The following is a 27,718-nucleotide window of genomic DNA, read 5'->3' on the forward strand; positions in this document are numbered from 1 at the left end:
TAATATTATGAATACATTCAAAAGTGATTGATTCCTACTTGAAAATGTAAATTAATGTATTTTGTTCAATAAAAAAGGGGGAAAAGTGCAAAATAAAAACATTCAAAGGCGACACTTTCTACGTCACATCCGTCTTTTTTAAAGGTCCGCATCATTTGGATGTGGTTACACACCAATAACCTCTTTTACAATAGAATGGTGGGCCCGCGCGCGTTCAGCGAGTGTACCGATACTACAAATGGAGCGCACCAGGTAGCAGTCGGGTCGGTTTGAAAAAAACATTTAAGTCAATGGATACGCCTTCCTGGATACCCGAAATGTTTCTAAAATATTCAGTTAATTAATCATTATTAATCAAAATGACTATATACATGAAGAAAGCCATTAGAAAATATTTGTAGCTCACAGCACACTTCCTAGTTCCGGTGACGTCACCGTCACGACCTTGCATCATTGGTCCTGTCTTATTTGTGAGTTTTTCCCGCGCTGTTCTTGCTAAACTGAACTGACACCACCAGTTTGGGTTTTATTTCAGATAAAGTCTAAGCTGTTTTTGATAAAATGCCCTCGGACTATGATCCAGCGTGTTTGCCAGACTTATTGCCCCTCTACTACCGCCGCCTGTTCCCCTTTGCACAGTATTACCGCTGGCTCAGCTACGGGGGAGGTAAGTGTCCTCCAACAGGCCGGGAAAAGGAGCAGATCTTCGGGCTAGGAAGGTGGGGGACTCAGGGAGACTTGAATGAAGTAGCTCGAAATGTTTTCTGCAGGGAATTAGGTCCTCTGTTCAGTTTCTTAAGTAATCAGAAGAATCATCAGTACTTGAACAAAAAAACAAAACAAACACAACCTTATAACTGTTTATAACACAACCTGTCTAAAATGGAAGCAGGTAAGCTATGTATGATCTGGATATTGACATGGAAACCATGGGTTCCTTTCGGTATATTGTATCGTTAAAAAGGGTTTGCATTAACCCAAACCGATTATATAAAGTTGATCATTTTTGTGGGTACATTTTATCATTAAGAATTCCATCTAAGTATAAAGTTACTTCTGTCTTTTAAAGAGTATTTCGGTTTTGTTTTTAAGGTTCATAATAGGGGATGCCTCTATAAACCTAATATTCCTTTTAGTGCAGAATCCCTTTGTTTATGTTGGCATTATACAAATAATTCAATTCAGTTTATTTATATAGCGCCGATTTACAAAAAAGGTAATCTCAAGGCACTTTACAGTTCACCGAATCATACAGTAAACTGATTCAAAGTTTTCTATCTAAGGATAACCAGCTGATTGCATCGACTCATTGACTCAGATGCAATCCCTTGCACCAGCATGCTTGTAGGGAAAGTCGAGAGGAAAAACTCCCTTTTAACAACCTCCAGCAGAACTAGGCTCTGTGTGAGCGACCATCTGCCGAGGCTGACTGGGGCTCAAGGAGACAGAAGAATAGATAAAAAAAAAAAAAAAAAAAAAAGCAACTGTAAAAGGCGCCATCCAGGAAACACACAGCCAGGCAGACGAGCACCGAGCCAGCTCCGATGTCAGAGGATGAAGAGAGCACATCCAGCCAGTCACGGTCAGAGATACAAAACTACACTGGCCAATCCCCAGCATCTATAAAAAACGGTGTTGATGGCAGCAGCACAGCTGATATTACTCTCCAGGATGGCGCCACAGCCAAACAGGAACAGATGAGGCTACTATGAGAAAAAGCAGAGAGAGCATAACGTTAGAGATTGAACTAACAGATTCTGCAGAGTGGGAGAATAGAGATAGGATGAAGCAGAATGATAAAATAGCAGCCCCTATGTCCTCCAGAAATCTAAGCCTATAGCAGCGTAACTATAGAGGTAGCTCAGGATAACCTGAGCCACTCTTACTACAAGCTTTATCAAAAAGGAAAGTTTTAAGCCTAGCCTTAAAAGTAGACAGGGTGTCGGCCTCATGGACTAAAACTGGTAATTGGTTCTACAAGTAAAGTTAGGCCAAGAAGTAAATACCTAGATATTTGGGAGTCCATATTTGTAAAATAGTTATTTTATATGCTATATATATAATATACATACATACATTTTAGGATAAGTTATTGTTTTCATTTTGCACCACTCTTGGCGTTATGTCCATATATAATATTTGAACAATGAACCATTCTGATGAAAGCTTTGTAGCTGTGATCTTTAAACAGATTTTAAATGTTTTATTGAAACCCCTGTTGAAACTTATGGTTTGTTTTGTTTACCACTTTATCCTAAATCAAAGAGCTGCCAGTATTAAAAGCTGATGTTTAAATATATTTTTTTTCTCCATCCACAGTGCAGAAAAACTACTTTCAGAACCGTGAGTTCTCCTTCACACTCAAGGATGACATCTATGTGCGCTACCAGTCGTTCAGCACACAGAGCGAGCTGGAGAAGGAAATGCAGAAAATGAACCCATATAAGATCGACATTGGAGCAGTGTACAGTCACAGGGTAACCCCTCTCAGTCTGACTCATGCCTCACTCCGTTCATCTATTGTACAGATGTAAAAAAAAAAAAAAAAAACATTTGTGTTTGTTGTCTACAGCCGAGTCAGCACAACACAGTGAAGTCCGGCAGCTTCCAGGCTCTGGAGAAGGAGCTGGTGTTTGATATCGATATGACGGATTATGATGACGTTCGAAGCTGCTGCAGGTAAAACAAATCATGCAACTTGTTTTCTGTATGCTGTAGTTTGGAATTTACTTGATCAAATGAATGATGGATGATTGTCCTTAAATTTGTTTTAGTGCTGCAGATATTTGTTCAAAGTGCTGGACACTGATGACCATCGCCATCCGTATTTTGGACAGAGCTCTTCGAGGTTCACTGCTCATATAATTTCAGCCCAGTTTTTGTGTTAATTTCTATCACAATCAGCTGAAGGTAGATTTTCTTTTGGGTTTTTTTGTGCTCTCTGCAGAGGACTTTGGTTTCCAGCACTTGCTGTGGGTGTACTCTGGAAGAAGAGGAGTGCATTGCTGGGTGTGTGATGAAGCTGCCCGGAAGCTCTCTGCAGCAGCGCGGTCTGCTGTTGCAGAATATCTCAGTTTGATTAAGGTAATGCGATTTCACTTTCCTTCAAATATAACTTTATAATGTAGAGCAAACTTTGGACACATGACAAATTTACAATTAAAGAAATATTCAAGGCACATGAGGCTGCACAATAAATGGGTAAAGAGCAGGTTTATTGGGTGTCAAGAGGAGTTAAATAACTGCATTTATACCAACAACACATTTTTTTAAAGGCACATCACTTCGCTGCTGTTTAATGTCAGACATGACATTGTCGAGTGAAATAAGTACAGTTTTGTCTGGAAGCAGCCTCTACTCAATCAGTGCTTAATATTTATCAATCAAAGAGGACAGCTTTTGATGACGTCATACACACTCCGCTTTTGTTTTAAAAAAATATAACCCCAGATGTCTGGGGGACAGTGGTTCATCTACATGTTATGAATGCTGGCGTACTATAAAGAATAAATTATGAACAGTTTAGTTTGTGCCTTCAAGTCGATTGCTCATAGGAAGACGTTACCTGGATATAACCTATTGGAATATCTTCAGAACAGCTCCAAATGACACAAAACTCATATGGGTGAGTAGGACATGATGTAATAACGAAAAATTAAGGGCCAAATGTAAAAAAAATGGCATTTCCCTTTAAGTTTTATATATCTAGAAATGTTTACACATTTTAAGTGGCCGTTCTGACATTTATCAGCATGACTGAAAATGTATGTCTGAAAAACGTTTTTTTTGTAGTTAAAATAATAGAAATGCCGACCAGTAATATTAGGAATATGGGGATCTGAAATAGATTTCTATACATCCAGAATGTTTATTCTAGATGTGGAGGATGTCATTTTGTTGGAAATGGTCATTTAGACAAAGAAAAAATTTTTCTTTCAGATATCAGGAATACAAACTCATTAAAACTATTAAATATCAAAACAACTTGCCGTAGAGGTGTTGTTGCCTGGAAATATTACAGGATTATTTCTTGAATGGTAGTAGATCAATCTGTCTATTTTGGGGAAATCTTCTAGTAGCAGGTGAAAATGAAGAATAAAAACGTTATAATATATTGAACCTGTGGATCACCTCATGTGTCCCTCGTGTTGATTCAGTCTTCTTCTATCATCCCAGTAAATGGCCGTTATAAGCGGCTATCAGTCCCATAGAATGGCTTCAGATTGTGCCAGTAGGCTCATCAGGTTATCATTGAGTGAATCCTAATCCTAAAGTAATTCCTTTCCCCCCGCGGAATTAATGAATCTATTTATGTGTAATCTGAAAATAATTTCATTAGTTCTTCATGTACTTTAAATATAACTAAAGAAATTAATCAGAATCTCGCTCATATTAAACAAACCAAAAACAAATAAATCTCATGCCCTGTCAGTTGAGTTGTAGAATCCTCTCCCTATAAATATTTCATTCTCAGTGAAAAAGTGCCGATCATTGTTTAATAAGATCCTCATCTACGACAAAAATCTGATTATATCAGGAAATAATAAAATAAAATGTATTTGGACTGTGGGAGGAAGTCGGAGTACCTGGAGAAAACAAACAGGCTTAGGGAAAACATGCAAACGGCGTGCTACAAATCCTTTAGTGTTAACACTAGTATTGTAACCAGAAGTAAAAATGTATTTTGGTCCCGTCAAACAATTAAAAACAATTATTTATATACTTTTTTTTCTTTTTTTGATAGAAATAATACCTTTATTGTGGAACACTCTAGCTATTCTGTAGAAGTTATTTTTGTAAAATTTATCAATTTGATGAAGGTATTGTTGCTTTGAAATGCATGTTATACATACATCATGAATTCGATCCATGCCTTATAAATTAGTTTGATGATGGATGGAGACTTTTGGACATTTCTGTTTAAAATACCAAATACTGGCATAAAACGATGTGAATTTTAACTATAAATACTGATGGAGATGTGTTTACCATTTCTCATTTCCCTTGTGCTTGAAGCAGCTCTTGTTTAATTCCGCTAAAAACACTGAATGCCATTGCTTGTAAGGTTTTAGGACACTAGTGATCATAAATTCTTCTAAAATCATAACTGGTCCATCCTTACATTGAAGGATTACTGTGAACGGGTAAATACTGGGTCAGGATTCTTGAATCACTGTTTTGCAGGGGGGTGAAGAGATGGTGAAGAAAGTTATTCTGACTGATCCTATTCACCCTTTCATCAGGTAAATGTATTTATATTAGTCCCTGCTCTAACTGTGTCTCTCATTGTTCAGTTCTGTTTAAAAGTCTGCGTTTGTGATCTGAACAGAGAATCTCTAGGAGTGGTGAAGCAATACTTTCCTCAATACGCTCTTCACGATCAAGACATACTGGGACGGAAGGAGTCTGTAGACAAAATCCTGGCTCTTGTACCTGAAGATATCCTTTTCTGTCTCCCTATAATGGCTTTGATTAATCCTTTAATATAACAGGCATTTTTATGTGCCGTTTATATTGGGTTTAGAATTAGAGCAAAATGGGAGAACGATTTGACCTTGATTGACTCGCTTACATGTTAGAAGGGAATTACAGCAGTTATTTCAGAATGAGAGGAGGCCAGAGCAACGCTGGAGTCAGATCAAAGACCAAGCCAAGAAGAAACAGGTTAGTTGTTGTTGTCTGGAACAAAACCTGCTTCCAGAAAAGTTGAGAAGGATGTGAATGGACGTTTTGAAATTATTAAACTGTATAAATGAATTTTATTTTGCTCCCTGAGCTCAAAGGAATCTTTCTCTGAGGCAAATAGATTCACCTTTATTTTATATATTTTTTAAAGTGTCTGTTATAAGCTTCTAGTGGCACTACATGAGAAACCCTTATGACAACCGATTGTTGGAGCAAAAAAGCATGGTGCAAGAATGGATGATGGCTAAAGTAAAAAAAAAAAAAAAAAAAAACTGAAGCTGGAAAACGTGTTGCTTAGCAAATCATCAAAATATAAATGGATAAATGGTGGTTTCAGCAGCAGTAGAATTAATAGATCTGTTATATATTTATTTATTTTTTATATAAAAGTTCCTCATACCTTTAGGAATCCTATACTGGTAGGTGGTAATTATTTCATTGTTAATTAGTGTATACTAAAGGGCTCCAAGATAAGAAACAATTGTTTGTCCTTAAGTGTTCAACCTCCCAGCTCTTTTTGTTTTGTTTTGGTTTTTATTCATTATAACCAAACACACTGTGGATGTTTTCTCCTCCAGGCCACTGCCAAAAAGGGGCAACACTTTGAAAAGGAGATCATGCTGCAGTACTGCTACCCTCGACTCGACGTCAACGTCAGTAAAGGTGTTAACCATTTACTGAAGAGTCCATTCAGTGTTCATCCTAAAACAGGTCGGTCAACCTCACATATTCTCACATAGATCACTTGTTATTACGAGGAAAGGTTTTCTGTAACGCCACTTCTCCACCTGGCCAGGGCGCATCTCTGTCCCCATGGAGCTTAAAGATTTGGACAAGTTTGATCCTTTTGCTGTTCCCACAATCAGGTAAGTGATATAGGGAAGTGATGCACTGTAGCATGTGCTGCTTGGGTTACTTTCATTGTTTTTGTTCTTTATTTTTAAGCCTCATATGTGAAGAGTTGGATCGACCCAAGGCAGATGATGAAGATAAAAAGTCAGGCGACACAAAGGAGAAGGAAAATGAAAATGGCGTGACAGAGAAGAGGAAGAACAGAGGTGAAAAAGGGGGAAATTGATCATATATTCAATATATAAATCTAGCTGCTGTTTTTACTTATTTTAATCTCCCAAAAGATTACAAGAGAACCAGTTTGGCAAAGTACGTGAAGTGCTTTGATCAGTTTCTGGATGGAATGGCTCAATCATGGAAAGGAGAACTTCTCAGAAAGAGTGGTGAGTTTACAAACAATAAAGCACAGTTTAAAGGAATAGTACACCCAAAACATGATTAGCCTTCATTTTCTACTCACCCCCATGCTGAACAACACCCTGGAGTACTTTTTTGATATCTCAAATGCATCTGGAAATCTGGGAGGCTTCTTGCTGTCTGCTGACATTCAAATAATGGAGGTCTATGGTGACAGAAAGGTCCATAAAAGTCCACAAAAAACGTGTCAATATTCCTCCATACTGGTCGTCCAACTTCGTTTCGAGTAAATTCTGGATGCTACCCTCTCAGGACACTTGGAATACATTGGACGAACAGTATGGAGGAATATTGAAACGTTTTTTGTGGACTTTTATGGACCTTTCTGCCTTGGGCGCTGGGCACCTCCATTATTTGAATGTCAGCAGACAGCAAGAAGCCTCCCAGATCTCCAGATGCATTTGAGATATCAAAAAAGTACTCCAGAGTGTTGTTCAGCATGGGGGTGAGTAGAAAATGAAGGCTAATCATGTTTTGGGTGTACTATTCCTTTAAGGTCTTAACATTTTTTATGAATTTTTGATGTTTTTCTCTCTTTTTTACTTTTCCCCAGATCTTCAGAAAGAGTTCTGAACAGGGTCATCAATCAGAAAACACATGAAATCACAGTTCCTGTCTTATTCCTTGAAGTAAATGATGATTCCTACTTACGGTTCATTTTGTGGAGATTGTTCATTGTTGACAATACCTACTGACTGAGCCATGCTCTTTATTCATTCATGTTACATTTATGTGTTAAACTAATTAAAGCTGATTTTATTGCTGAAAATATTTGTCTTTTGGCAGCAATCTGCTGCTGTGCAGTGCAAATAAATACATTACATCTCTTTGTAAACCTCTCATCTTTGAACAGTTTCTATATTCCCATCCTTAATGTATTTTTAATCTGACTATAAAATTGTACAAAAACTTATGGCCATCAAACATCAATAACAAGATCAATTACTGCTATTGGTAGAAATTACTTTGGTTAGTTAGCCTGAAAAAATGTGAGATTAAATGTGTAATTTAAACTTGCAGGGAAAAATTATTTTGGCCGCTGGCTGGTGGGGCTAGTTTACTAGGCTATTGGTTAGTGGCAATTCATGACAAAGTATATTAATAGATGGGAGTCGCACTTTGCATGTACTTTGTTTGACGGACTCATTAACCCTTTATAGGGGAAGTTACTGTTTTTAAACCCCACAAACTGAGTCCCCCGCCATCCATCAGTGAGGTCTACAAGCACAAGATTTATATCTAGCCAATCAGCAAAGATACATGGCTGTACATATTTTTTTTCCGCATTTGACAATGTAGATCAACCCTTGAGTGATACATTACCTACTGTTAATTAGTTGAAAAAAAGTTCAGTAGCCATTTTCTTTTAAGTAAAAAATTAAGTGTCTGTATCAGCATTAATGGTCTAAGCATAACCTTCGACCAAGTGACAATTTCCTATTACATTGACCTTCAATTTTGCCATTAAAACATTTATTGAATGTTACAAAAGTAATAAGGGATTGTCCTGTCCTCTAATAATACTATTGGCTTGAAATTTTGATTTTGAAAGTATTTCACTTAGTGTTAATTCAAGAAAGAAAAAAAAATCAAAGTTTAATTTTATTTCAATTTATTAATAGTTAATAGGTGCCCTATTCTGAGCATTAAGTCAGACTATGGCAGAAAACAGGCCGCCCTTATAAAAAAAACACCAACAGGTCTTGGTAGTAGTTTTTTTTTTTTTTTTATTAGTAAATAGTGTTACCTTAAGAAAAATATATATTGATATATGTTTATTCCATAGTACACAAATAAAAGGATTATAAATAATAGAGGGTGTAGATATTTATTTGTTGTTGCTGTAGCTGACCCGGAAGTAGAAGCCTGTTCTCCACCGGATATTGTCACCAACCTGAGGTCAGCACTTCCTCTCTCACAGCCATCTTGGAAATAGCGTCCAGAGTCGGTGAGTTTCTCCGCTAACAATCCGTCTACATCCACCCTTTTTCCGCCGTATTCAACCCCTGCGGTGGGTTTTATCTGTGTGGTAAAAGTGCGGCTATTAGACAGTTCCAAGTATTACTCTTTAAAAAGTATCATTCTAAGGGAATTCTGCTGTTGTTAGCGCGGGCTACCGGTTCAAAATGGGGGAGCATGATGTAAAACAGACCGCTGGCAGTCTGTCAGGGCCGCAGGAATCATTTTAGCCCGATATATTAGTTTAAAGATGGTGACAACCACCTGGTTTGTCACGAAACGCGCATAACTGTCAGAAAATATGTGTAATTACCAATGCTAGCGCTATTAGCGTCTGGCTAACACTCTAGCTAACGACATTCTCGATGTTTTACAGTGTAGATGGAGAGCTAAAGCATGAGCTCCGGCACCTGTCCAGTCGATCTATTTTGACTGCTGTGTATCGAATGGTTTCAGATCGCTGAGAAATGAACCAATGTTTGTGTTTGTCATTACCAGCGACCATGCCTGGCGAAGCAACAGAAACGGTCCCAGTCACCGAGCAGGAGATGCAGCAGCCTCAAGCGGAGACTGGTTTGTATAGCTTGACTACTCAGTTTCGCACGCTGTTGTTCTGCATATTGTGAAGCGGGGTGTTGGATCTTACACAGGTTAGCCATCTGTCAGCAAGTGGATGTTAATCGTATTGAGAAGTTTGTTTTGGTTCTTGATTGTTTTAGGGAATAGACTATTGATTTCTAATGTGATTCTTATACCTTTACAGCTCATGTAAAATGAGATCTGCTAGCCTATTCGTCCATTTGGGTATTAGAAGTGGTGGTTTAATGTTTACCATTGTAATCCAGGACCCCTCTTTCACTCAAAGTCACAATGGAGTGTGATCACATTGACTGGCTGACTGGATTTTGCACACAGTGCATGTTGAGTGTGTTTGTGTGGTTGCACATGACCACTAATGTCTACTTTAGTGACCCTGTCTGTTGCACTAACAGAATTTGGTGTGTGGTTTTGATGTTTAGATAAACTTTATTTAGTATGAATTTGGGATAGGTAGAGCTTAAGTTCTTCTTTTTAGTGTTATGGATCGACCTATGCTTTCTGACAAGTAAACATGTCCTTGACTGTGATATTACTCCTGCAATTTGATTTAGAACATGTTTACCAAGAGAACAGATCACTGGGTGTGTATACAATCCCAATTGTACTTTTATCAAAAATACAGTCACACCTTACCCATAATGCTTTCCAAAAACCACACCTATAGTAGTGTCTGTGTGAAAATATGAATTAACCTTAACCTAACATTTTGTTAAACAATGCATCCAGCTTGTAAAAAAACAAAAACATTTTTTTTCCTCCATCAAAGTGATATGACAGGAATCCTCACCATTTTTTTTTACTGTAGTTTCATAGAATAACATGACTGCACAGAACTGTTGCAATCTCATGTTGATTTCAGGCCACATCAAACCTTTGTTTTCACACAAGTGGCACATAGTTCAAGTCAACGATCTGTAATATTTGGTTGTGTCCGCCGCCGCCCCCCCATATACACACAAAAAAGCCTAAACTGTCATCACGGCTAAACTGCATGGAGTTCAGAACACAATCACCATTTGATCACATCCTCTAGTTTTACACTCTCCTCTATATTCCCTGTAAAGCACATTTGGCCGCTGTGCTTTTATTAGTCCTTAAGTTAGCTCTTGTACCTCCTGTCATATGTCTTGCTCTTCCTCTGTCAGCTGCTGGAGTTTTGAATGCTCCTCTTCCTTCCACAATGAGTCAAAATACTCCTCAAGCCTCTGTACCTGCCCAGGAAATGGGGTTGGAAGAAGAAACTCCCACTCCGGTTTTCTGTGATCAAGCTAACTGTATAGCTGGAGACCAAGAAGTGGGCGGCACACATGCAACAGCTGCTGTGGAGGAAGGGTCTGCTGGTCCAGCAGCTCAAGAAGAATTTGACCCTATAGCTTTCTCGAGGCCCCACGTGGCTACTGCTAGAGACCAGCGAGGTGACCCCTTTGTTATGGCTGAAGGATTATCCACACAAAAGCTCACTTTTGATTCTGTCCACTCAAAGGCATCTGGAGAAGAGTCAGATGTGGATGTGGTACAGGAAGATGGGATGAGTGCTTTACACCAGACCCCTCTTGATGGTTTAATGAATCCATGCAAACAAGCAGGTGGAAATGCAAAGTATCCTGATGCAGGCCTGGAAGAAACTTGTGATAACACACCTACCTTCCTTCATGATAAATATGAAATCCCACCAGTTTCCACCTGTCATCCCTCAGGTTGGTTTATCCTCCATGAGAACCAAGCCTGTGTTTCTTTTTTTTTGTCTTTTCTTATAGTTTGGGCAAATCATTAAATAATAGAGCGATTTATCGTATTTTCAGGGTACCTTCTATTGCACTATATATTTAGCTTATGAATTGTGGCACAAATTGAACTGCAAAGTCACTTATGTTTTTTTTTTTTTTTTTTTTTTGTTTACTCATACCAAGTTCATTACCCATTCAAATCCCTACAAAAATAGAATACTATTTAAAGTATTTCCAGTTTGGGTTGAGTAAATTTCTCCACTAAGGGGATACAAACCATTGTTATAGCTATTCATTGAGTTTGTAAACACAATTTTTAAGTCATTAAAACATGTTTTAGTGGTTTTTCTTTCCAGTTCTATTTAATTCTGTCAAGTCAAATCCCAAGCCAAGAAACTGGAAACATGGAAATCTACCAATTCTTACAAACTGCCTATTTCAATAGAAAAAAACTAAAACAAAAACGCAAAGTTGTTAGAAATCTCTGTCAAACGTTTGAAAATTAAGGTTCACTCAGATCTGTTTATAAACGGTATGCCTGGAGCTAGCCGGCTAGCAGATGTGACTCTAAAGCCTTAAGTAAACTTTTCTATCAAAGTTTTATAAAGGGGGTGATGGAAATATAGGAACATTTGAACTAGATGTGCTCCTAGTCGTACTTTTAATGGGTCAATTCAAGGAATTATGCTTCTAATGCCTCATAGGTGTAGCGCTTTGTGTGAAACTATTGTATCATTAGCTGTGTCAGACTGGCTGAGCAGGTCAGACCACAGACTCACCAGAAGTGGCAGCAAGTGGTCAGTCACCGATCTTTATTTGGTAATGTGGTGGAAAAGATTTAAGAAGTTTAGGTTGAAGGAATTTCCATATTAATTAGATTACAATATCTAGTTTTAGTCTTGGTCATAGTGGCAGCAAAGAATGACCAACTAAATTATTTCTGATGTTTTTTTTTTTTGTCAATTATGATTGGAACCCTACATTTTAATTACCAATCAGAAGTCTTTACCCATTTGCAAGATTATGTTATTTACCGGATATTTGAGGATCCTTATTGGTAATATATTTGCGTGTTAAGCAACATCTTACAGATATGTTGTCTGATAAGATTAAGACTGTTTTTGTGTAAACCTGTGGTTTGCATTTTGTCAGTTTGCATATGAAGTTAAAGGAAGTTTGCCCTTTTTCCTAACCTACGCACGATGCGTGCCTTTGTTTTGAGTGTCCAACCCGCATGTCACAGCTTGAACTGGGATAGAATTTTAAAAGAATTTTTTTCCCCGTTCAGCTCCACCTCCTGTCCAAGCTTCCACCAAGCACCCTCAGGTAGCCAAAGGCAAAGATGCCAAGAGTGGGCAGGGTTCTTCTGCCCCAAAGGCTGTACCTGGCAGAAGAAAACGTTCCTCTATGTCTGCTTCTTCTTCCTCACCTACTTCACCTAAATCTACTCCCTCTTCTACTCCTCGGTCACCTGTGGTGTCCCCTCTTGCCTTATCTACTGCCAGCTCTCCTGCTAATCGTCCCACTCCAAAAGTGGTTAAGGCTGGCAAACAAGGAAAGGCTAAGAAAGGAGAGTCCTTTGAGCCTGCTCCTGTCCAGGTAGAACATAAGGTTACTGAAGTAAAGGAAAAGCCGAAGGAGTCTGTGGCTTCTGAAGCTAAAGTGCTACCAGTTGAAAAAAAATCTCAGGCACCTCCTGCATTCAAAGTCACTCCAAAGCCTGCTGCTGCAGCCCCAATTTCCTTTTCAGATACTATTGCTTCAAGCCCCCCAAAATCAGGTTTCTCAAAACAACCACCTCTTACAGTTGATGATGAGCTCCCTCCACTTATTCCACCTCAGAAGCCTGTTAAAGAGCCTGTCTCTGCACCTCCTGTTGCCAAAGAGACTGGAAAACCTGCTGGGTCTCCTCCTGAGCAAAAACCTCAAGGTGGATCTTCTGGTCAAGCAGAAGTCACTAAAGCCAAGACAAGTACTGAACCCAAGCCTTTGCCCATTGAAGCTCCTATGGCAGCAGTCCCAGTAAAGTCTGTAGCTAAAGAGCTCAAGAAGTCTGCTGCTGGCAAGACTGGCCAGGACAAACCTGCTGGTGGGGCTGCCAAGCCAACAGATGAGACTAAAGTGATCTCCAATATGGCTACTAAACAGGCTAAGGATGGTAAAGTTTCACAAGATACTAAGCCAAAAGCAGGTGCAAAGTCTGCACTGGCTGATACAGTACACCAGAAAGCTGAGCAGATTGATCCTAAAGAAACAGCTGCTGAGGTACCCAAACAGGCCAAACCCATGGCCACTGAGGCACCTAAAACAGCTCCTGAGACTACTAAAAAGGCCAAACAGAAGGCTGCAGAGGCACCCAAGAAGGCAACACCCACAGTTGCTGAGGCACCTCAGCAGAAAGCTTCTGAGGCCACAAAAATAGCTGAAACAACTCAGGAGGGCAAGGCGGCTGCCTCTGAGCCACCCAAGCAGCAGGCCAAGGTGACGGAGGCCACACCCAAGCAGCAGCAGGGCAAGGCGGCTGCCCCCGAGCCGGCGCCCAAGCAGCAGCAGGGCAAGGCGGCTGCCCCCGAGCCGGCGCCCAAGCAGCAGCAGGGCAAGGCGGCTGCCCCCGAGCCGGCGCCCAAGCAGCAGCAGGGCAAGGCGGCTGCGTTGGAGTCGCCCAAGCAGCAGGCCAAGGTGACGGAGGCCGCACCCAAACAGCAGCAGGGCAAGGCGGCTGCCCCCGAGCCGGCGCCCAAGCAGCAGCAGGGCAAGGCGGCTGCCCCCGAGCCGGCGCCCAAGCAGCAGCAGGCCAAGGTGACGGAGGCGGCACCCAAGCAGCAGCAGGGCAAGGCAGCTGCCTCTGAGCAGCCCAAGCAGCAACAGGGCAGGGCGGCTGTCCCAGAGGTGCTGCCCATGCAGCAGCAGGCCAAGGTGACAGAGGCCGTGCCTAAGCAGCAACAGGGCAAGGCGGCTGTCCCCGAGGCGGCGCCCAAGCAGCAGCAGGCCAAGGTGACGGAGGCTGCGCCCAAGCAGCAGCAGGGCAAGACGGCTGCTCCCAAGTCGGTTGCCTCTGATGCACCCAAAACAGCTGAGGCTCCTCAACAGATCAAGACTGAGCCCAAAAAGGTTGAAGCCAGTGAGGCACCTAAGCAGGCTGCTCCTGAGAAACCGGCAAAGCAGAAGCCTGATGAGGCCCCTAAATCAGCCAAACCAACTGCTGATACACCCTCAAAACCTGCTCCGGTTGAGCCCATAGTTCAGCCCCCAACTCCCCGTAAACTTACTTTTGCAGAGGCAGTTGCAAAGCCAGCACCTGTTAAACCTGAGGCTGAGAAAATCAGCGCTGCTCCCTCTAATCAAGTCTTGTCTCCTAAGCCTGAGCCAACCTCAGCCAAGTTGGAGCCTGTCGTCAAGATCGACAATGGTATTCTGCTTTTTCTTCCTTTAATGCCGTCTGTTTTTCCAGCCCCTTGTTCTGGAACTTTCTAACATGGTTAAATATGCCTTACACCACAGTCTAGTTTAGAGGGTTGATATTGTTAGCGGTATTTCGTTAGGGGTTTTGTTCTTAGTTTAGCAGAGTGCCATTCCATTGCCTGTTGGTTACTATAGTTGTATGTGCAGCGATTCCCGTTGGCGTGTTCAGCAAGGTCTAAGAGGAGTTTGGTTCTCAACAGAAGTGCTTAGATTGATTTGGGGTAGATCTCTATCTGTGCTACTTTTGTTGCAAAGTGCAAACCAACTTGTGGTGTTTAACCTTTTTAAAAAATATTTTTACAGCTTATCTCAAAACGGATTCAGATTGTTCTTTGTAAAACAATGTATTATTGGCTTCTGTAGGATCTGGCACAGAGTCGGACAGTGATGACTCGGTTCCTGAGCTGGAAGAACAGGACTCTGCACAGACACAAACACAACAAGCTCAGGTAAGGATGAAGTCCATCCTTTGGTTTAAATTGATCGCCCCATCTTGAGAGCATGTCTTTCTTCTGTGATGATTAACATAGTGACTTTCGTTCTTCTGAGATCACTGAAGCCACTCCTATGTCCTGAGAAGAACTGTTTTCCCATGTTTTTCCTTTTTCTAATTGTACACACTGTCCTAATCTGTGTAACTTTTACTCCTTATAGCTTGCAGCAGCTGCTGAGATAGACGAGGAGCCTGTAAGCAAAGCTAAACAGAGCCGCAGTGAAAAGAAGGCAAGAAAGGTAAGGAGTGTGCCTTTTTATTTAGCCGAATGCAAACAGGGACTTCATGATTTCAGCCACATCTGTAACACTGTTAAACATGTTTACAGGCAATGTCAAAGTTGGGGCTTAGGCAGGTAACGGGTGTCACCAGAGTCACCATTCGCAAGTCAAAGAACATCTTGTTCGTCATAACCAAACCAGACGTCTACAAGAGCCCTGCATCAGACACATACATCGTCTTTGGGGAAGCTAAGGTAACCTACCTGACAAGAGGCAAACTATTTTTATTTTTTTTTTTTGTACTTGCATAGATTATATTAAATGTAAACAATGATTTGCACTATTATGAGCTTTGTCCATTATGTTCTCCTTCAATCATATTAAAATTAATGAAAATTATTTTGAGACTGGATATTTAAGATAACAAATATGCAATTTAACTTTTTTTTTAAAGTCACCTCGGCTTCAATGTTTGCGTAAAGTGAAAAGAAAAAAGAAAAATCAGATAATGCTGTTTTCATGATTTGTTGTGAATATGAGAGCTGCATGTCTTTTGACAATGTTGTAGCTCAACCTACTTCTGTAGCCACCCATGCCTTTTTTTTTTTTTACCGCCATGTTGCCATTTTCCTCTTGGCGGTCTGTATATACCCAGCGCTTTTGTCAGCGGTTTGGGTATGCTGTACCAGTGTTGGAGGACCACCAAGAGGCCATGCGTCTGTACTACAGCATCTCCATTGGTGCTGTGTAAACACATGCAGAGGCAATTTTCGTCTTATCTAGAATCGCTTGCTCAGGTGAAACTGACAGATTAACACAACAGTGGCTGGAAGTGGGCTGCCATTCGACTGGCGTTTGACTGGGAAGGACCATTTTGAATGGCTGCTACTGTACTTCTGTGACATTTAAACTGTTCTTGCTGTTCTTCTTTTATTTTTATTTTTTTATCTGCCATGTTTGTCCTGAAACATTGGTGCAGACTAAAAAGTGAAGCCATACACTGCTGATGAGCTTGTCGTACTGCTAACGGCAGAGGATTCTACACAAATGTTGCTGTTTGCAAGAAAATATTTAGACATCTGAAAAAGGAGGATGCTTTAAAAAAAATTGTCGATTGATTATATTGATAAATAATTTCAGAAGTCATTAATGTTGTTGACCTGCGGCTGCAGTCGCACCATTTACGGATGCAGCTGATGGTGTCAAAAAGAGCATTAAACTCTACTCATCTTGCGGTTTTATTTTTTCCCTGATTTTGTATTTCTGCGCCACAGATTGAAGATCTTTCTCAGCAAGCCCAGCTGGCTGCTGCAGAAAAGTTCAAGGTACAGGGAGAAGCTACAGCAAAGATCCAGGACAACACACAGACGCCGACAGTACAGGAGGAAAGCGAAGAGGAAGAGGCAAGTTGGAGTTTTGCACCAGAGAAAAATTAAGCCATGTGATCCAAAAAGGGGAGAAACCTAACAACACTGTCATTTTATATCTAGGTCGATGAGACCGGAGTCGAGGTGAAGGACATCGAACTTGTAATGTCACAAGCCAACGTGTCGCGAGCGAAGGCTGTACGGGCCCTGAAAAACAACAATAACGACATTGTCAACGCTATTATGGTGAGAATTCAAACATGTTTATTTGTTAAAGGTGAAATCCATTAGTCATTCATCCAAGGTGAATTTCTGGTCCTACCTATTCATGACTCTTCAGTGATGATTTATCACAGTGACTTTCGTTCTTCTGAGTCTACTGAAGCTAACATTTCTGTCCTGAGAAGAGAGAACTGAGAAAAAAAAAAAAACATGTTTGAAGCTTGTACTAACCTGGTGTTTCTGTTGCTTTGCAGGAGTTGACAATGTAATGGGATCCAGTCTGCAGGATCGAAGAAAGGTTGCCGTTTAAATCTGAACTCGTTTATACGATTTATACCAAGATGGAAATAAAGTTGTGTCTTGATGAAATTAAAATCTGGTAATTGTTGATATTTTTGGGGGAAATGAGTGCTCTGCATTTTTTTATGTATGATGCCTGATGAGATGGACATTAAGGCCTTTATGCTCAGTGATCCTCGAAAAATTCTTAAATCTGACATTAAGATTTGGAAACACAGATGCTAACATATTTTGAAAACTGACAGATTTTCAAAGGTATATCTTTTGAATAAAGATCAGTTTTTCTCTCTGCAGTGATATGGCCAAATTACTTGAACGCATTCAAATTTGCTTTTCAGAGTGAAAAGTATGCACAGTTGTAGTTAATATCTGCAAATTAGAAAATAGTTATTTCACTGTTAAACTCATATTTGCCTTTATGTCTCTTGTTTACATTATAAAGACCAAAGGAGTTAATCTTCCCCCAGTGCATTAAGCCATAGGAATAAAAAATTGATGAAGGCTGGATAATATGGTTCCGTCACACAGCTCAATCCTATGATAGCCTGGCTTTTTTTTCCCTCACACTAGCTTTTATATGCTGGTGAAGACTCCTCTGGGTCACAGTCATTCCAAAAATTTATAAAATGTCCACAGTACTTGTTTCCAAGTTTGAAGATGTTTCGCTTCCCATCCAGGAAGCTTTTTCAATTAAAAATGTCAGAATTAGCTTAGAGTTTGAAGCTTTGAGTGGACCAAAAACAAAGCCTTTGTTTGGCTTAGAAAATATGCAAAATGAACCAGAAGAACCGTCCGCCCCTTAGGAATGGGGAGTCATTTGGGTTCTTTTTTAGATTTTATATGGTACAATTAAAAATGGAAGGAGACTGGAACAAGGTAACGGAAGAAGTGCTGACTCATCCAAAATATGCCAATTTGAAGCCAATTGTGTACGGAATCAATAATGTGTTTGTAAACGCTGTCTTTTATTGAGTCATTCAGAAATCAAATTCAAACCCCTTAGAATTTCAGAGTAAATCAATGCTCAGTCATAATTGCTTCGCTGTTGTACCTCTCAGAGGAAACCCTTTCGAGACTCGTCAAAAGCACAACAGGTAGGATCAGAGAGTCTTCATTAGTTTGGACCTTGGTTTGTATTTGGGGTCTAGATCGGTGTTTGATTTGTTGGCTCGCCACACCTGGCTTAAGGGGCTGATGGCCTCTGTTCCAACCTCTGTCATCTTAAAGAAAAACGTCCAGCAGAATCTGCCTCTGTTGGCAGCTTCGGTCTCGTGGGGAATAAGCCAGTAAATAAAAGCACAGGATAAAGTCGAGTTGATGGCTTCACCCCATGAAAGAAACATAATTGAATTTGATCAGATCCATTAGTTTGTTACTCAAACTATTTAGTGAAGTGTAGACACAAAATACAACATCCAAGCAACCTGCTGCTATCCAATACCTCACCTTTTGAAGCTGCTCTATGACTTTCTTTTGATGTTAATAGTGTGGGTGGTACCTGTTAGGATAATTATCATTGATTGAAAATTTGGCCTCAAAACAACGTCATATGTGTGGAGCACAGCCCATTAAATCCCCGGACTCCTGGTTAAAAGTTTCAGGTCCATTGATCATTCCCATGATTTTTTACTAAAGTTGCTCATAGAAATGTGGCTCCTGCAGCCACCTGGAAACTTAACCCTACAGCAAAACAGACTTGAGGCATATTATCTTCTGATATCCAGCTTGAATTCCTTTTTTTTACTTTCATGTCACATAAAACTATGTTAGAAGTGTAGCATCAAAGTAATCAGTGATTTGCCTAAATGTGCATTGTCTATAAGGATATAAAGTTTTGAAATCTGGTGTTCTTTGATTTTTTTTCTATTATTATTTAATTGGATAGCAACCTCAGCCTAAGGGAGCTAAAACAAAAAATAAACTCTGGAATTTTGCTTAAATGTTTTTGCTTATCCAAACAATAAAAAAAGAAAAAAATATATATCGTCTGTAGATATTTGGATTATGCCACACATTTTAGTTATATGTTTGTCTCAAAAACTACCCAACAATCATCTTATTTTTGTGTTGAACTGCTTGTGTCACATAAAATACATTATTTTCCTGGTGTTCATGGTAAAACGGGTAATTTTAAAACGACCTCGTATTTCAAGAAGATTACATAGGCTTCAAAAATCTGTAACTGCTAAAAAATTATGGAGAAAGAAGCAGAAGGGAAGAGATCATTTATACTAGATTAAGAACTGGACATACCTACTTGAATAAGTTTTTGTTTGTACTAGGGAAGAGAAATAATGATATATGTGACGGTTGTGAAAGAAAAGAAAATGTGGATCATTTTATATGGATTTAATTACATATGCAACTGAAAGAGAGAGGATGAGGAAAGTAATTGTGGAAAAAGGGAGAGAATGGAATATTAAGGAATTTTAGGGACAGCTGTGTAGGGAGGACACTTTAGTTATAAATAAAGCATTTTTTTTTTATATTACACAAAAAAAATATAGTGGTTTGAACTATAGAGCTACACACTCATGTACAGTAGGTGGCGGTACGCACCTATAAATTGTTTGCAATCCGCCATATCAAACAAAGAAGAAGAACTACCGCCCTCCGTTTCCATGCCCCGCCCCCTCGCCTTACTGGCAGCCGTAGCTGAAAGCTCTAGAAACATCCAGCACGCTTTCCAGTGCGTTAGCCTTGCTATTCTCATTCCAGGATACGCAACATAATCCGGAGTACAGTACACCAGCTAGCAGTTTTTGCCCGGGTCGTGTTTTAACAGGAGCATCATTTCGATAATAATCACCGCTGTTCTTCCAACAGGGCTGCTCTATCTGCTGTAAAGAAGCCTAATTCCCACTGAGACATGTAAGTAATGGAGGAGGAACAGGGGGACGCAGCAGGAGGAAAGTGAGCTAGCTCGGTATCGATACCGTAACGTGCTTTTTTGCAAAGGCGGGAGCTCTGGCCTTTTCTATAAACTGAGAGCTCGTTAACGTTAACTTAATAGTATTATATGGGTGTGAAAAGGCCTGTCCGTCCTCTAAAAATTGCGCAGTTTTCCCGCCATCTGCAGAGAAGTTAGTAGTTATTTTTTATTTTTTGCGTGGTCACCGCATGGTTTGCCAACAGTGAAGGCATTAGCCTCGTTAGCATTGCTAGATGAGCTCATTGAGCTTTCTGGAAGGCTCAGTCATTAGATGAGCCTCAGAGCAGTGAAAATATTCAGGATCTTTGCAGTAAATAGAAAAATTATGGTTTTAACAGCAAATACATGCCTATAACTTCTACTCTATTTCCAGATTATTATTTTTTTAAGAAACTTTTCTGAAGAATAACTACACTATCTTGAAGTAGTTTACCTACCCCATACCATCTTGTGTTATTTTTTTTTTGCAAGTGTTTAAGGCAGATTATCTGTCTTTCATATAAACATGTCTCTAACATAACAGTTGAAATCTGATATAGAGCTTTTGTTTATGCAATATTCTTTCGTATGTTTTATTTAGCATGGCAGGTGAGCCCAAAGTAGACCTAAGCATGGATTTTGGATAGAGGTCGAAACATTGAACTAGTTAAAGCAGAGCAACAGGACAGACTGGAATAGGCTGATTTCATTATCAAAGATCTTAACCAATAATACTTAGCTGTGTTGTTTGAAAAAGGATATTTAAAATCTGTTGTATTTGCAGAGACTCTACGAATGATTAATGAATCCGGCTTTCATTTCATGTACTCTGTGTACAGACATTAAGATGAACTGTATAAGCTTGCTAGAATGGAAAATAAACACGATTATGTCATTTTTATCAACCCAAAAACACAATGACAGTTTTCCTTATTAAAAAAACAAAGCAGTTGGTAACTGCTGGTGTATTATGAATAAAACAAATGACATTTTAATTGGACTGCTGCTTGGGCATGCACTGATGTTTCACTTTGCTACTCTTGTCAGTGAAGAGGCTGTAACCCGAGACTCTGACAGCCTGACACTAGTTTAGGTCGAGAACCATCTGTTGTTCCTACAGGCATCAATGGTAGAAAGGCTTGGTGTCATTGATAGAGGCGGTGTCTGTGATCACCTCTGTGATGCTCTTAAAAACTTTTCATTCATACAGAATGAAAGTTGTCCTCTCTATAGACCCCAGAACATTAATAAATAATACAGGGCTGTGTATCATAGTGGACTGTGATACGGTTTTGTAATTAGATTGGTTAAACCTGGTAATATTCATATTCTTTGTGTTTTTGTTTATCTTTCAGGCTTCCAGCAACAGCCAAGTGGTATGACAGGAGGGACTCTGTTTTTATAGAGTTCTGTGTGGCTGACAGCAAAGATGTGAAAGTTAACTTTGATAAAACAAAGTGTGGATTCAGGTATGAGTCCATATCTGGGTTTTTAATACACCATGCTTAAAATATTGTCCAAACTTCAACTTACTCCTTGCAAATTGTCTCCTCAGCTGCCTTTGTGGAACCGATAATGTCAAACACGAGAACCAAATAGAACTGTTTGAAGCCATCGATGAAAATGTAAGCTACAGCATCTTTTATTCAGTGGGTATTTTGAAATTCCAAGTGGGTTTCATGAAAATTATCTCTTTTTTTCTTCTTTTCTCTCATTGCAGGAATCCAAACACAAACGCACAGATCGTTCAGTTTTGTGCTATCTACGAAAAGCACAGCCGGGAAAGGCGTGGCCAAGGCTCACAAAGGAGAAGGCTAAGGTCAGTCATATAGTGCTGTACAGTTATTTATCAAAAATAAATTCACAACACTATTACATCAATAATAAAATAAACAGTATATGTCATGGTCCTAAATTCTTTTGTATTCGTTTTCTATTTAATTGGTGAAATGAAACTATACAACTTTCCTGTTGTACTGCTATATTGGCTTGAGATTTTAATTATAAACTTAAGTTATAGATAGATTTTCTACACATACAGGAGAATTTGCAGTTTAACAAAAAAAAAAAAAAAATTAACCTTTCTGACAGAGTTTAACCTAAAGCAGAAAAGACATATTGACTCTGTGATCAGAGCAGAAAATGAGAATAACCAAGTTTTGATTTAAAAAAAAAAAAATTTAAATGAAAGGAAAATAGTTATGTTAAACTTAGTTATTATAGCTTAGCGGTGCTATGGTTTAATGATTATTACATCTTTTCCTTTTTTCTATTGCAATTTATTTAATAGAAATTTATTTTTTCCCAACCCAGCTGACTTTCAAAAAACTAACTCTTATCTAGTATAAAAAAAGCCAGCATTGAGTTGACAGTGTTATATCTTGGCATCACTGACATTAAGTTTCATTGAGACTTGCCAAGCCAGACCTGCCTTTAAAATCCTGGGTATAATAAGGTTAGCTGGCAGGGCTCAGGTTGAAATGATGAGAACACCAGCTAAACTGTGTAATAATCCCATTCTGGTCTGTTTACAGTTGAGTTGGCTCAGTGTGGACTTCAACAACTGGAAAGACTGGGAGGACGACTCGGACGAGGAGATGGGCAACTTTGATCAATTCTCAGATGTAAGAGCTTTGACTTGATTATACCTGTTATTTTTCGCAGTTGGTTTTATCCCCTAATTTAGGCTTTGTGGTTGAATCTAAATAAATAAGATTAGCATTTAGAATTAGTTTTTATTCCAGCAGTTCAGTTTACATACAGGAACTCATCTATGTTTACTTAACATTAGATTTAAAGCATAGCTTTAGTGTAAACTCAAAAACACTTTCTTGCAAAATTTGAATACCCAATAAAAAGACAGAAAAGTGAACAAAAGTTTTTTATTTGTATTTTATTAGTGTAAATTAGGGATAATAATAATTTCTGTTTAATGCTTTGAATCAATGGTTCATTAGATTATCATTTGTGTCATCCGGTTGACTAACGTCCACTTTGAAGGAATTTCTCAGCGCTGCAGTGTTGCCCCCGTTCACTAGAGGGTGCTGCTGTTCATTTTTAAGCAGAGCCTCACTGGTATTTGTAAGAGAAAATGTCAGGGCAGAAGCGTGAAGAGATTGTCCAGTCTAACATTAATGTTTAATTGTGACAAGGACCCAAATGCACATTATGTGGTTCTGTTCTGTGTCCCTAAGTTATCACCTAAATAGCCCCCATTTAGCCGTGCTGCTCGGTGTAGCCGCATAAAAACTCTAAAGTGCTCCAAAAGAGGGGAAGTGATCATGGAGAAGGGGAAGACATTAGACAAAACATCTGAAACATTATAGAGACAAGCCAGCAACAAACATGTTAGGTTGGGAAGGCTTTGTGATGATGTGCTTCATGGAGCCACGTTTTAAATTTAGTCATTGAGCAACTAGAGGCACCGGTTTAGAAGTGTCGTCCAGCACTGTTGGATTACACTACCAGAGAGCTGTATGACCATTACTGTCCACTTCATTAAAACAAAGCCTAGCAGGGTCTGAGAGCGACAAACTCTAATAGTTTTACATCTTTGTACATTATATGTATCATATGTTTTATACGTTCCTTTTTCTCTAGTAACCTGATAGGTTCCTGTTTTAACTTCTATATTCGAAAAAATTGTGATGGCTGTGTTACTAAAAAATAAAATATTCAGTCCTCATGTTATAAGATTCTCTTGATAAAAGTTAAAGCTCAGATGCTCAAGAAAATGGCTGCTTGTCAATTAATTAAGAGGTCAGTCACCTTCTAAATTAATTAATTAGTTGGTAACCAGTATACATGGATGGGGTACTTGATGAAGACCAGGTTTCTTTAATAGCACCCTATATAATTTCGTTTTAAATTATTATTATTATATGGGCTATTATCTTGAGTTAGGAGCTTTGGCTCAAAAACTATTTAATACTGAATGTTGTATTGATTTGAATGTTGCAGATGATGAACAACATGGGAGGAGACGATGGCATGCCTGATCTAGATGGTGCAAATGAGGTAAGGTTTTTTTTTTTTTTTTTTACACTTTGCGCTTCTTTGTAATCTTTAGATTTTCTATCTTAAGTAAAACAAAATAAATAACTTAACAAATGTTTCTACACCGGCTCAGTAATTGCGGTATTTGGACTTGGTTATTATTTTTTTCTTATCAAGTTAATCAAAGGTTCTGTAATTGATTAATTGACATGCCATTTAATAACAAAAAAATAAAATTTTCAATAAAAAACAAACAAAAAAAATGTGTTCCCAAATTATCAAATAAACACATCAGTACAGCAACACAAATATTTATTTTTTATCAGTTTGAGATACAACATGATATACAATATTGCCTTTAATAGTATTGCATTTGCTGTTAAAAAAAAAAAAGTTAGTATAATTTCTAATCTAGTTCTTGGACAGTAGAGCTCTGTGTTAAGCGTTGCCTTTTTAAGAGCTTAACATTGTCTTTTCAGTGTGCAACATAGTGCAATTAAAATGCAGATACATGTGATGCTTCTTGTTTTTAAGCTAGCTACTAACATAAATGACTCGTTTTTTTTAATCAGGTAGGTAAGGTGGCTTTACTATGAGGAATCCTTTTTTTACTCCTTCCTGATTGCCAGTGCCAGTAAACATTGTGGGTTTGACTGAGTGTGCTTTGCTAGTCATGGTTTTAATGTAAAAAAAGTCCCATACCTGACTTAGCCCGGCCCTGGATTTTAATATGCATAGAAAAATACAATTAAAGGCAGTCATTTTTGTTTAAAAATCTATATTATTAATCACTCAAAATAAAACACACCTTTGAACAAATGCATACATTAATCCTACATTTCCTGCCCTAAACAATAGTGTTGGATATCTTAAAAAAGAAAAACAAACAATTTGAAAACACTTGGTTTCAATAATCCCACTGAAGAGATTGACCTACTAATGCAGCGGTCTTAAAATGTTAAAATCTGGGAAGACATTTGGACTAAAAGTTTGCAGGAGTGAAATAATAAACTAATCATTCAGATTGTTGGTAGTAAGGTTGAGGACACTGTTTGCCGACTAAACATAAAAACAATAGATAAACTGAGCTTTGAAATTAAGTTGGTTTTACGGATTTATTCCACAGCAGGACATAACAAAGCACCGCATGCATTACATGAACATAAATGTAGTGGTAAGACTAAAACGTTAGATCTTGAAGGCGGTTAATGATGTATTGTTTTCAATCTCTTTTAGAGCAAATCTCACACTGCACAGCAGCCTTTCATACTGGGCTGTTTAATTAGCGACAGAAAGACAAAACAACAGTTTCAATAGTTTAAAGGATATGTTTTTTATTGTAAATTTTAAATGTATACACTCACAATGAGGCAGGAAATCCAGAAGATTCAAATTAAGTCTTTTAATCCGATCTTTCCCCCTTTTCTTTTGTCTGTAAATTGTAGGAAGAATCTTCTGAAGATAGCGACGATGAAAGTAAGTATTCATAAATTGTACAGCTGGAGCCATAATTTCCAATGAATGGACTTAATTATGCCTTTGTTTTTCACTTTCAGAAATGCCCGACTTGGAGTAGAAGACGTTAAAACTTTGTCAAGAAGATAGAAGAACGGGGATTGGGGGGGATCTTAACAAATGTATATCTTGAAACCGAAGGCAGTGAAACAGCTGTACATATGAGTCCGTAGCCATATTTAAATCCATAGCTTCAGCTCCAAGCTCTTCACCCAGTCAGTCCAACTATGCTTGGTATTGTACAGAGCAGCTATCTCCACGTCCATTCGCCGTACTGCATCTTTTTTGGGGTATCTTGTTTTAATAGTAAATATTACAACTAAGCAAACATTTTATCTGTTGGGGAACAACTGTCATTTTATCCAACTGAGTAAAATGTGTTAGGAGAGATGAATTGATGAATTTTTTTTCTTTCCCCGAATGAATAGTTTGAAAAAGATCAGACCTTCCTACCGGTTATGTTGTGGTATTAAAGGTAGTCGACCAGTGTAGTGTATCTCATGATTTTAAGGAGTAGATGCATCGACTGATTGGGTCCGCTGAAGCCTTCCATGTGCTGTAATTTAGATATCCAGGAAGTCAGTACCTGTATCTGTAGCTTTACCTTGCGGCTTACATGTTTCCTTTTTTCACTTCTCGTTAAATGTTTGTATAACGGGATCAATCTGAAATCTTTGCAAGATGACATTCATTTCTCCAGTTGTCACCTCCTGCACAAACGGGTTGAAATCTATTATTTTTGGTGGTTTAACAGCTCCTCTCTTATACTGTTGCCTAACGTGCAGATATTTCTGATAAGAGGGAACTTTTTTTTTTTTTTTTTTTTTTGGACTGATAAAAAGAGATGGAACTTGGTTAAGCCTCAGAATTGTGTGGTCTGTTGCTCTTCTACAGTTTTGTTCTTTTAACCCGTACTCCTTGCTGTTTTGGACATTTTTGGAACTAAAGTGTAATGACCAAATCATATTTGCACTGTTTAAGGGGGAGGCAAGTACTATTCAATTACAGTGAAAATGTTTTTGTTTTTTTACTGTCTACATCTTTCTAATAAACAGTTTAAGAATCAATGGGTTCCAGTTATTGTTTGTGTCTTTGGTTAGTTTTAGATTTGGAAGACCAATATGAGCATTGGACAGATATTAATACTTTGTCAAAGAATCAAAAAGCTACAGGTGTGAATTTGAGCCTTTTGTACTAGTATTATGTCTTTATGATAACTTCCAATTGCTTTTAGTGTTCTTGCACTGAAAAAAAAATATCGCAACCATTTTTGGCATTTCATGTTAGCAGGGTAGGACACAGAACAATTGTGTTAAAGTAACTAAATATGAGTAAGTGAATGCCAAAAGCAGTTGCATTATTTTTTTCAGTGGACCAAAGTTGTATAATAAGGATACATGGTTTAACTTTTTGAAATCACAAACATGACTTGAGCCCTTTTTTAGAAATCATTGGGGGGTCAGCTAATAGAGTAAATCCCAGTCAATTAACAGAATATGAAACTGATGGACAGATTATAAAGTTTGGCCTACATCCAGTAAAATATAAATTGAAGGAAATAAGAAGTTTTTCAAGAGATTTGGAACTAATAGTATATGTAGAATGCATGTTTTTTTGTTTTTAAGGGAGGAAATAAAAGGTTGCTGCACTAAATGGTCCTTGCTAAAAATGCTTAAATGACTGATTAATAGGAAAACAGCAGGTCAGAAACCCGATCGATGGCTCTCAGTTGGTAGCTGGACTGAAAGAGGTCATAAGAAATGTAAAAAAAAAATATATATATATATTGAAAAGGAAATCAAAATCAACTGGTGCATGGTAAGATGTTTGAATCCCCTCACTGTTCCATAAAGGTCCTCCAGGATGGAGAGGGAAGTTTCACTGACTGGAAGATAAGTTAAGGCTAGAGAGTAGATTACAGGTTTATGGATTGACTAGGGTACTGAAATATACAGGCTGAAATGTGATAGGATGTCAAAGTCCTTACATAA

General features: G+C 38.6%; 3 protein-coding genes and 2 non-coding genes across 15 annotated transcripts; all 5 read left to right on the forward strand.

The window, feature by feature from the left end:
* Positions 1 to 452: 452 nt before the first annotated feature.
* On the forward strand, positions 453 to 7,789 carry prim1 (DNA primase subunit 1). 2 transcript variants are annotated; one of them, XM_038271331.1, is made up of 13 exons: positions 453 to 667; positions 2,320 to 2,477; positions 2,573 to 2,679; positions 2,775 to 2,848; positions 2,948 to 3,084; positions 5,185 to 5,243; positions 5,330 to 5,439; positions 5,573 to 5,664; positions 6,264 to 6,396; positions 6,482 to 6,551; positions 6,631 to 6,743; positions 6,822 to 6,946; positions 7,445 to 7,789. In XM_038271331.1, exons 1-13 carry the CDS (start codon positions 562 to 564, stop codon positions 7,475 to 7,477), a joined length of 1,317 nt encoding a protein of 438 aa, XP_038127259.1. In that variant the 5' UTR covers positions 453 to 561; the 3' UTR covers positions 7,478 to 7,789. The 2 variants fall into 2 exon arrangements, with proteins under 2 accessions (XP_038127259.1, XP_038127260.1); XM_038271332.1 differs by having other exon boundaries at positions 454 to 667; positions 6,822 to 6,920; positions 7,508 to 7,789.
* Positions 7,790 to 8,807: 1,018 nt separating this feature from the next.
* naca (nascent polypeptide associated complex subunit alpha) lies at positions 8,808 to 17,380 on the forward strand. Of its 10 annotated transcripts, none has more exons than XM_038271409.1 (11): positions 8,808 to 8,902; positions 9,412 to 9,486; positions 12,529 to 13,757; positions 13,800 to 13,883; positions 13,956 to 14,649; positions 15,066 to 15,151; positions 15,357 to 15,434; positions 15,524 to 15,670; positions 16,691 to 16,819; positions 16,907 to 17,029; positions 17,260 to 17,380. In XM_038271409.1, the coding sequence occupies exons 2-11, from the start codon at positions 9,417 to 9,419 to the stop codon at positions 17,272 to 17,274; spliced, it is 2,655 nt and encodes an 884-aa protein (XP_038127337.1). In that variant the 5' UTR covers positions 8,808 to 8,902; positions 9,412 to 9,416; the 3' UTR covers positions 17,275 to 17,380. The 10 variants fall into 10 exon arrangements, with proteins under 10 accessions (XP_038127337.1, XP_038127338.1, XP_038127339.1 ...); XM_038271410.1 differs by having other exon boundaries at positions 12,529 to 13,751; positions 13,794 to 13,883; XM_038271411.1 differs by having other exon boundaries at positions 12,529 to 14,048; positions 14,208 to 14,649.
* Positions 15,211 to 15,283, forward strand: LOC119774168. The gene has a single exon (XR_005279494.1). It is a non-coding gene; the product is annotated as a small nucleolar RNA SNORD59 (small nucleolar RNA).
* Positions 17,117 to 17,191, forward strand: LOC119774169. Its single transcript, XR_005279495.1, has one exon. It is a non-coding gene; the product is annotated as a small nucleolar RNA SNORD59 (small nucleolar RNA).
* Positions 17,381 to 19,941: 2,561 nt separating the features above from the next.
* Positions 19,942 to 26,794, forward strand: LOC119774091 (prostaglandin E synthase 3-like). The gene is made up of 8 exons (XM_038271414.1): positions 19,942 to 20,176; positions 21,572 to 21,685; positions 21,772 to 21,841; positions 21,937 to 22,035; positions 22,751 to 22,840; positions 24,177 to 24,233; positions 25,658 to 25,688; positions 25,769 to 26,794. Coding segments are annotated over exons 1-8 (483 nt in total). The 5' UTR covers positions 19,942 to 20,174; the 3' UTR covers positions 25,789 to 26,794.
* The last annotated feature ends 924 nt before the right edge of the window (positions 26,795 to 27,718 follow it).

This window comes from Cyprinodon tularosa, unplaced genomic scaffold (genome assembly GCF_016077235.1).
Source record: "Cyprinodon tularosa strain WSP-4 unplaced genomic scaffold, ASM1607723v1 ctg8, whole genome shotgun sequence".
Taxonomy (NCBI): Eukaryota; Metazoa; Chordata; class Actinopteri; order Cyprinodontiformes; family Cyprinodontidae; genus Cyprinodon; species Cyprinodon tularosa.